This window comes from Triticum dicoccoides, chromosome 3B, assembly GCF_002162155.2.
Source record: "Triticum dicoccoides isolate Atlit2015 ecotype Zavitan chromosome 3B, WEW_v2.0, whole genome shotgun sequence".
Lineage (NCBI taxonomy): Eukaryota > Viridiplantae > Streptophyta > Magnoliopsida > Poales > Poaceae > Triticum > Triticum dicoccoides.
This window is the reverse complement of record NC_041385.1, coordinates 71,754,555-71,764,772: the sequence shown is the minus strand read 5'-3', so window position 1 is coordinate 71,764,772 and position 10,218 is coordinate 71,754,555. Positions and strand designations below refer to the sequence as shown.

The 10,218-nt window shown below is 46.9% G+C and overlaps 1 protein-coding gene across 1 annotated transcript; it reads left to right on the top strand.

The window, feature by feature from the left end:
* The first annotated feature begins 311 nt into the window (after positions 1-311).
* LOC119274774 (very-long-chain enoyl-CoA reductase-like) lies at positions 312-3,866 on the top strand. Its single transcript, XM_037555499.1, has 4 exons — positions 312-504; positions 657-696; positions 2,592-3,346; positions 3,448-3,866. Exons 1-4 carry the CDS (start codon positions 436-438, stop codon positions 3,514-3,516), a joined length of 933 nt encoding a protein of 310 aa, XP_037411396.1. The 5' UTR covers positions 312-435; the 3' UTR covers positions 3,517-3,866.
* The last annotated feature ends 6,352 nt before the right edge of the window (positions 3,867-10,218 follow it).

Genomic DNA, 10,218 nt, shown 5'->3' with positions numbered 1-10,218 from the left:
AGTAGTTGTGCCAGTTTTTTTTCCTTGACACTAGAGTTGTGTACGTGGTAGTTTTTATTTAGCCGAGTTTGTAGTTGTAGGTTTTTTTTTTTTTTGAGGTGAAAGTAGTTGTAGGTAGCACCGGTTAACGACTCGGGTAGTACGCAAAGAGTCGTGGGCCGTGACCACGGAGACCCGGTCCGCGTCAGGAAGCTGCATCCTCCCCCCTCCCTCCCCTCCGCCTTAACGCCCGCATAACTCCGGTGGGCCCGTCCCGTCCGCCCAACGCCCCACCGGCCCGCACCTCCACCGCCGTGGGATCGATCTCAAATACGCCTCCCCTGCCTGCCCCTTCTCCCCCACCCAGTGTCTTCCTCCTCTCCACCTCCACACCACCACCTCTACCACAGGTTCTCGCCTCGCCTCGCTGCTGCCGAAGCCACCGGCGGAGGGAGCATGAAGGTCTCCGTCGTGTCCCGGAGCGGCCGCGAGGTCGTCAAGGGCGGCATCGAGCTCAAGGACTCGGTACGCGCCCGCCCGCCCGCTCTTCCTTCCGCGTTTCTTGGGGCCGGGGCAGGGTTTCACTCTCTCACGCCCGGGGTTTAATTAAGATCTCAATACCGGAGTCTCCAAGCTCGGCCTGACCGTTCGTCCCGTGGTTCCCGTTTTCTCTGCAGGCCAAGGTCGCGGATCTGCAGGAGGCCATCCACGCCAAGAGTACGTCCAATCACCTCTCTTTCCTCCCCGCCACTGCCTTCTACTTCCAGATTTGAGTTCAAATCTGAAAAAATACAGTACCCGCAACCGCAATTCAGCCAGCCTGGTGGCCAGATGAGTTCACTGGGGATGCTGCTTTGGTTAAACCAAGTAGTACCAAATTCGTCAGTGAACCAGTAGATGAGCTGAGCGCTACACTGTGTTTGGGTCATATCTAGCACTGCTTGACAATCACATCAGTGCAGTGAATGGGCTGTGCCTAGTGTTTTGCTCTCCTTGCCCTCATGTGGTAGGGTCCTTTTGGTTGCTACAGGTTGTTAGGATCTTGTCTAGGTAGGAGGGAGTTAGCCGTCCACATCTATGCACTCACAAGCTTTGTGAGAGTTTTTTTTCCTTTAAAGACAAAAATACGTTTTCATATGAGTGTTTCAGTTAATTACAATCATCACATGCTTTGTGGTTTCCGGAGAAGGACAACTTATGCAAGGATAGTTGAATTCGGAGCACGGACTTGGGTAGGTGTTGTTTGGAGATTGGTTTGGGTTTATATTTCTTAATTTCAACTGTGGTAAAAGAAAAAAGTCATGACCCACAGTGGAAAACGTTCATTCGCTACCTTAAAAAAGAAAATAAGTTGCTAATGATGTTTACTGATATTCTGTTGGAAGCTACTTAATCTGAAATTCCAACCATGGGTAATTTAATAGAAGTACATGTATGCGGAAAGTCTCTCTTTTAGTACATGTTTATGCTGCAAGTGTTGGTCATGAATTTCTTGCCCGTTGTTGGGTGAAACCGGCTGTTTTTTTTTCTGTATGCTCTGCATCTATTTTCTATGCAATCTCCCCCTTTTCTGTTGGTCAAGCTAGTTTGAGATGGTCCCATGATTTATTTTACTCCGTATCTTAGCCTGATGGAGAAAGTATGTATGATGGTTCATGAAAACCTTAGTTTTCTTTAGGTGTTTTATTACCATGATAACTTTTCTTTTGCTTGTCCTTTTTATGTGTTCTTCCTCTTTGAGCATCTAATTTCTTTAACTTGCTATATATTAGTGGGTACTATCAGTAAGCAAATTTTTCGCTCGTTTGGTGATCAGGAATCCTATATTATGGTATTTATTGCCAAGTTTGTAGGCATCATCTTATCCTTTATAACCTCTTGCAGACTCACAGAGCTGCCATGTTAGTTTATTAACTTGCCATCATGTAATCTTAAAGTGACGGTCACACACAGTTATTACTCATGTTGGACCATTAAAGCAGATCTGGTGCCATGTGGTTGAGTCAGGAGACAGATCACCGCATATGGTGATGCATTGTACTGTTTAATGTATGAAATGCCACCACTCTGAACTTTTGAGCTTCAGAATAGAATAGTATAATCCTGATGGTGTCGTGCGGCTCAATTAAGAAACAATTCTGCTGAAATATAGTGATATTCACGTCCTGATCTTGGTCAAATATGTTAGAAACTTGAAAATAGCCACACCATAACTCTGCATCCTTTCCCCTTGTAGTAGGTCAGCTTTTTAATTGCCATAAGTAGCTCCATATTCGACTTTGTCCAAGTAGCACTTGCACTTCTAATTCTGATCGTACCAGACTTAGCATAGTTACTTACTGCAGAACTAAGTGTAGCATGCCCTGCTAGATTCATATCATTGGCGTTCTGTTTTTGAGCCTGCACCATTAGTTGCTAATATTGAGAGCAATGCTATCATTAGATCTTCCTTATGCATGAAACTCACTTCTCTGGTGGATTTCTGTGGATGAATTATGAATGGGCTAGATTGATGTAACTGATCATATTTTTCTTTATGTTTTCTCTATGAAGAGCACATGTTTTTCCTTATGATGTATGGGTTGCTAATCACTTGTGTCTACACCATGCAGCTAAGAAGTATTATCCTGCTAGGCAACGGCTCACCCTCCCTGCACAGCCTGGAAAATCTGGAAAGCCAGTTGTCCTCAATCAAAAGGCCAGCCTATCGGAATACTGCGAGAAGGGTTCCGGGTCCCTGACAGTGGTCTTCAAAGATTTAGGCCCGCAGGTCTACTACAGCACGCTCTTCTTCTGGGAATACGTCGGCCCTCTTATCATCTACCCCATCTTCTATTACCTGCCCGTCTACAAATACTTTGGATATGAGGGGGAGCGGGTCATCCACCCCGTCCAGACGTACGCCATGTACTACTTCTGCTTCCACTACTTCAAGAGGATCATGGAGACCTTCTTCGTCCACCGCTTCAGCCACGCGACTTCCCCCGTGTCAAACGTCTTCAGGAACTGCGCCTACTACTGGACCTTTGGAGCCTACATTGCCTACTACTGCAACCACCCTCTGTACACCCCCGTGAGTGACCTGCAGATGAAGATCGGGTTCGGCATCGGGGTCGTGTGCCAGATCGCAAACTTCTACTGCCACATCCTGCTGAGGAACCTCAGGAGCCCGACCGGCAGCGGCGGCTACCAGATCCCTCGGGGCTTCCTGTTCAACATCGTGACGTGCGCAAACTACACTACCGAGATCTACCAATGGCTGGGGTTCAACATCGCCACGCAGACCGTGGCGGGCTACGTCTTCCTCGCCGTGGCGGCGGCTATCATGACCAACTGGGCGCTCGGGAAGCACAGCCGCCTGCGGAAGGCAAGTGTTGTACCTCGTCTCTGCACACTGAATTACTGAAACACTGAACAAAACCTGTGAAAATGCATGGATTTACTGACATTTGCTTCTTTCTTGTGCAGCTGTTCGACGGGAAGGATGGGCGGCCCAAGTACCCCCGCCGATGGGTGATTCTTCCCCCATTCCTGTGAAGAAGACACAGTGCTCGCAGGGCCGGCATCTGGAGATTCAACATTTATTCTGTTCCAGCGTCCGAAAGTTAAAAGCCATCAGTCGATTTCACGCATACATTCCTACTAATGGTGCCTTGTACCAGCCGTCAAACCTCAATTATGTAGTCCAAATGTTCTTATCCGAAGGATGTATTTTCTTACCATATTGTTGAAAAACTTTCTCCGGGGTTTATTTACGCCTTGACGGGACGTGTCTTAGTCAAGTCCAACCCTAAGATGGTTCATCTGATATGTGTCGGCCCGTGTTCCGTTCCTCTGAGCAGTAGATGATGCAACCATACGCCATTCTGATGCTTTATCATCATTCATTCCCATGTCATCTCATTTGAAGTTTGACAATGTTCATATGCTTGCTTGACATTGCTGTGCGTCCTCATCCACAAAGTCGTTGGAAGAGGTCAATTAGAAGAAGATGACCTGTTGGTTGATTTATTTATGGTTGGTGATGGCACGGCCACTCTGCTCTCTCGACCAGTCAGCTTCCGTGTGACTTGTCAGCTTATCTTATCACCACCGGTCAATGTTTTCTCTCTCAGAAATAAGTAAATAAATACTGGTCACAAAAAACCAATGATATTTTTTCTATCTTCTGTTTGTACATGCATGCATGTGGACATGTAAATAAAAGGCCTTGATGTGGCGGTAGCCAGTCAGACTGGAAGAGTTCCTTCTTGCTGACCATCATTTTCACATGCTGCCTCGCTGTCGCCGGTCGTCTGCGACTGCGGGGCGACCTGCACGGCGGTAGCACATGTCGCCGCCGGTCAGCTGGAACGGAATGTTTCCACCAGAATCCAACAAGGCCCTAGCCAGATTTCCTTGCACTCTCTGAGTTGACAGAAAAAAGAAACACTTGACTTCTTCGGCTCACTTCGCAAAAAAAAAAAAAGACTTCTTCGGCTCACAAGTTATGTGTGGTGTGGATAGTGTGATGTGGGGCTGAATTTTCGCAGCAATTCCAAGGGCATCATCATCTTCAAGTAGGACTTAGAGAGTCGTAGACTGGTAGTTTATGATTTACTCCCTCCGTTCCAAAATAGATGACTCAACTTTATACTAACTTTAATATAAAATTGGGTCATTTATTTTGAAACGAAAGGAGTATTTATTTATAACTCACAGCCCAAAGAGTAGTAGTAGTAGAAGACTAGTAGCGGTATGGACAAGTACATGAAGATGCCGCGGCTCTGGACGCAGGATCGCAAGCTTGTCACTGGTCTTGCGACAGTGAGAGGAAGGGATACTCCACTTTGTGACATGTGGGTATGTACGGGGCTGACATTCGAATCATCACGGGGTGCCGTGAGAGCACCAGACCCATCAGAAATCAAACTGGGCAGAGGATGGTGGGACGCTATATCGCGTGGGTGGTGAGCGTGGGGTACGCAGTAGAGCCGGTTCGCCGGCAGGGGCGTTGTGTGCCGTGGAGCTGGCCGGCAGCGGGGCAGGGGCGTGATGGGAGTCAATCCCGAGCTGGTCCAAGAAAAGCTAGGGTTCGTGCCTCTCGCCGGCTCCGCCGCAGGTCCGCCTCGTCTCCGGTGGCCCTAGGGCCATGGGGGCGCGGTGGATCCTGCCAAGGGCCGGCGGGAGGGCTTCGTTGTTAGTCGTTCCTTCAAGATTTGTTAGGGTTTGTGTCCTACTCAGGAAGACAAGACGGCGTCGGCTCCCTGAAGATGAAATAAAGGTCTCCCCACCTAGTCCCCGTTCCGGTGGTGCGTCTAGCATCGTTGGTGGGTGTGTGGAGGTGTGTCTCCGGCGGATCTATCCTCGGTGGATTTGCTCGGATCTGGTTGTGGTTCGTCTATGTTCGTGTGTCTTCAGGTTGGATCCTTTCGATCTAAGTTATTCTTCATCAGCAACGGTTGTTGTTCTGGTGTGCTGATCCTATGGGGCCTTAGCACGACGACTTCCCGACTGTCTACTACAACAAGTTGTGCCCGACTCCGGCGAGAGAGGGGTGATGACGGCGGCGCGCCTTCGGCTCGCTTCAGTAATTGTAGTCGTCGCTAGGTGGTCTACGGATCTGAATGTAATTTTTATTATTTCTAGTGTTCGTTGTACTGCTATGATAGAAGATGAATAGATTGAAAGTTTTCTCGCAAAAAAAAAATTAGATTATCATCACATCGGGATCCCACCGGTTTTTGCTGCGTGCCGTTTGTCCTCCCTAGACCACACTGCACATCAGCTAGATGGGGAACTGGATTTCCTTGTCAATTATATGTTGGAATGTTTGCACACTGCAGCTGACACGAAATTTTAACACCTCGCCCGCAAAAAATAAGATCCGCTTACGTGCCTCATTGAACTGTTTTTGTTTCTCCACTTTTATTTATGTTGGATTTGAACCTCTTTGAACCTGTCTTTATTTCTTGCGTGCCTCCTTTTCATGGGAACCGGTGCTTCACGCTCGTTTCGCCATATCGAATTATCGACAATTTTGTTGGCGAGCAAGATACTCCGGTCGGCTCGGTTCGTTAAATGTTGAGATTGAGCTCACTTTGCAAGACTTAAGTACACCGTTAATGTGTGTGTGTGCGCGCGCGTGGGTGTGTTGATAAATGCTAGCTAAATACAAGCTTAATTAACCAGCCCCACGGGTAACTTGAGGTAACCCGCTTGTTAGGCTCGTTTATCTTAACAAACGGAAAACGAGAGCTAGCTCGACTTTGTTAAGAAAACAAGTTCGGAAACACTAACGCCCACACGTGTGGACGTTTGCATCTCGTCAACACGCATGGATCCACATCCGTTTGTGGGTGCACGAATCTTGGTATATTTGTGGTGCCACGTAGGACTGGGTTGGTGTGTGGGCATTCACCCGGTCGCCACACGTCCCTTTCACCATATGGAGGGGCCGCTGTGTGGGCGTTTAGCAGTTCGCCCACACGCAGTTTTCACACACGCACAGGGCTGGTGTGTGGGCATTTGCCATCTCGCCCACACGTTCGTCTCCTCTCCCACACTCAAGCTACTAGTTGCCATGTGTTTTGCAGTGTACATGGCAACTGCCCTAGTTTGCTTGTAAGCAGATGGCAATTCTCTTTTTTTTTACCCGAACATGTCAGTTGCCATGTGTTTTGCAGGATACACGGCAACTGCCTAGTGTGCACGTAAGCAGATGGCAACTCTCTTTTACCCGAGTTGCCATGTGTTTTTGCATGGTACATGGTAACTGCCCTAGCGTGCACGTAAGCATGGCAACTCTTCCTTTTACATGGCAACTGCCCTAGCGTGCTTGTGAGCACATGGCAACTCTCTCAACTGCCTAGTGTTAGTAGGTGGCAACTCCTAAAGTTTTGAAATCATGACAACTGCAGTAGACCAGACCATACATGGCTACTGCAGTTGAGCAACCATGGCAACTATAGTTGTCCGACATGGCAACTGCAGTTAAATGAACATGGAAGATGGTCCAGACCATGGCAACTGTGGGGACGCTAATGACTGTCACGCGGGGCGTGCGGGACCATAAGGTAGGAGGCCTGACGTACAGGCGTGTGGGCGTTACCTATTTTGCCCACATGCAGGCATGTGAGAGGGACCGCGAGAAAAAAAAAAAGGCATGCGGGCATTACTTGTTTTACCCACACGTAGGCGTGTGGGCTGATCCTCTTAAACACCATACAAACTGTGTGGGCAGACCCTTTAACGTCCACACGTGTGGGCGTTATCGGACAACAAAATGCATATTCGGTGAAAATCTGGAAACTATTTGTTCTGGGCGTGAGATCGGTAATGTACGGTGATAGATCACATGTGGGATTGCCTCCGGATCCACTTAAGAGTGTTTTGCAGATAACCCCTCTTTTCTTAATTGTAGGCAAATTATTTGGGAGGTACTGTGTCGTTCTCCTTGACCCGTCTGTTTCTATTCGTAGGTAGGGTTGCAAGAAAAGCTCGAGGCTCGTGAGCTGCTCGAGATCGACTCTGAAAAGAAACGAGTTGAGTACGAACACTTTCTGTAGTTCGGTTGGGAAACGAGTCGATATTGAGCCAATACTGGCTTGCTCGATTTTAGCTCGATTGTTCAGCACAATATCATTATATTAAATCATCATGTCATATATTAAATGAAAATAGAATAATTTATTACCATATATGCTGTCAAGGATTTTTCTCCATCTTATTTACAAGCAAATATGGTACGACGGACGTGTGTTAAACATTATGTTGTTTCTAGCAAAAGTTCCAACATATGTACTTGTTATTCTTTTCTTTCATCCACGAAGATCACACTCTGCAGTTTGTCCAAGAGAAGATGAGCTCTCCCGAACGTGAGCATTTTTTTTCACTTTCACGTCTCTAGTTGGAATAGTAGTCGGAAGATTTTATAATCCTCATCTTCTCATTTAGCTCGAAACTAGCTCGAGATCGACTCGAGATCGTGACAAGCTGAGCACGAGTCACGTTCTACAACTCGATCTTGAGCTTCACTCAGTCCAACTCGCTCGAACTCGATTCGTTTGCAGCCCTATTCATAGGGAGTTGCCGTCGCCGCCGGTGAAAGCTCCTGCCGCCACTGCCGCATGGGGCTGCACCTCTGCCGCCGCTCGATGGCGAACGCCATATCTTAACGCCACAGGAAGGTCGCCCCGAGGGCCGAGGAGGAGGGCGAGCCGGCCGGCCGCCGACTTTAGAGCCAACGGCGCCGCTGAATCGACGCAACACAGTTCTGTCGTGCTCGCTCGTTGAATGCATACAAGTTCAGAAGCTTTTATTCAGAAACTTCATCTCTTATGCATTTCCATATGCTCCTATATCCAACTGGTTCACAACTACTCAAAATAGAGAATCATGAATTCAACTTTCACGGCACCAAACATCGACGGATTTCAGGACGAAAGCATGGCCCGTAGGAGATTTTAAAGAACAACCAAATTCAGTTCAAGACAGAAAATTAATCATCCAGGTGGAAGCGGCTCACTGTGCGAGTGAGCACACACCAGCACGTGAGGCAGAGTCATGCTAGTCGAGTCGCCGTTGCATCGGGGCGGCGGATCCGTTCTCGCATCAACGTAGGCGACCAACTCACGCTACTCACTCGAGGGCAACTCCGTGCGGCGGCAGGGATCGCTATTGAGCGGCGTCAGCGGTGTAGCTCCATGTGGAAGTGCCTGCGGCTGCGGCGGACTGAGCTCTTAACGGCGGCGACGACTTTCGTTAGCCGCGACGGCGAGTTCCTATGGAATAGAAATAAACGGGCACTGACAGAAGGAGACGACGCATGATACACATAATTTGCCTACAATTAAGGAGAGAGGGGTTATCAGCAAAATACTCTTAAGTGGATCTGAAGGTAATCCCACCGTGATCTGTCACCGTACGTTGCTGATCTCACGCTCCATAACAATAGTTTCCAGATTTTCACTGAATGTGCGTTTTCACCTGATACATCATACATCGCCAACAAGTTTGGCCCGAGGCGAGCCAACTAGCTCACAAGTTTTGAGTTCTATGTTCACTGTTGCTGAGTAAAAGTTCATTTACCACCTCCATTTTTCATATTTGAAAGTTGGAACTACTCCCTCCGTTCCGATTTACTTATCGTGGTTTTAGTTTAATTTGAACTAAAACCACGATGAGTAAATCGGAACGGAGGGAGTACTTCCTAAATAGTCTATATATTCTAGACACTAAAAAAACAATGACACAATTATTATGCTGAGCAAGAAAAATATATTGGTAGATATCCTTGTCACGTATGCACAATTAAGTTTCGTGTGATATATGGCTTTGTCACAAAGAACAAGTCAATACAAGTTCACCATGTATGGTTTACGCTTTCGTTTTCACTTCTCTTCTACCATTGACCACTTGGATTCGCTAGAAAGAAAATGATTAATATGTATATGTGCAAAAGAACGAGCGAGGATGACACTTGACTCAAGGGAAATCATTTTGATCCCGTGAGAAATGGAGACAATCGAGTTTAAGGAGGTCCAATGCAGAATCATCAAGTGAGAAACGACAGTGCTTGGATGCTCCTCTTGAATGAAAGTTCATTGACCACCTCCAATTTTCGTAATTGACACCATGGTCCATATTGTGCATTGCTCTTATAAAAAATTTGAATGCCTAAATTGGCAACATATATCTCGCCCCATCCCTAGAAAAGAATATTGATGCAGTTTCCTTTTCTAAAAAAAAGATATTAATGCAATTTAGCATGTGAATAAAGAAAATGACATTTCTTGATATCTTTATATCACGTATGGTTATAAATTCCCGCCAAAATTATTTTAGCATGGCATACAACTCTCGATCAAGAACAAGCCAATATACACATGATCTTTTTCTTGCTTCCCATTTTCGCGCCTTTGGTGCCGGTCGTGAGGCTTGTGATAAGTTTTAGAGGTCTGGAGCTTGGATCGGCGGCTCTCCTAACGGTGATTTCCTTTTTTTTAGTGCGCCGTTTAAGTGGGATTGTGGCCTTGGTGACTTTTGGTCCTGAATCAACAAAGATAAGCTGGCTCCCTTATGAGATAGCTAGCATAGTCAATTCTGAATGTAATCATCTTGCTTTATTAATGAAAGTTCCTTTCCCGCAAAAAAAGGATAAGTTGACTCCGATGGTGTGCCATCGACCATTCAGGTAGAAGACGGTGAGCCTTCTAGGTTGTAATTTCTTTTTTTTTAGAGATGCTAGTACTATTGGTT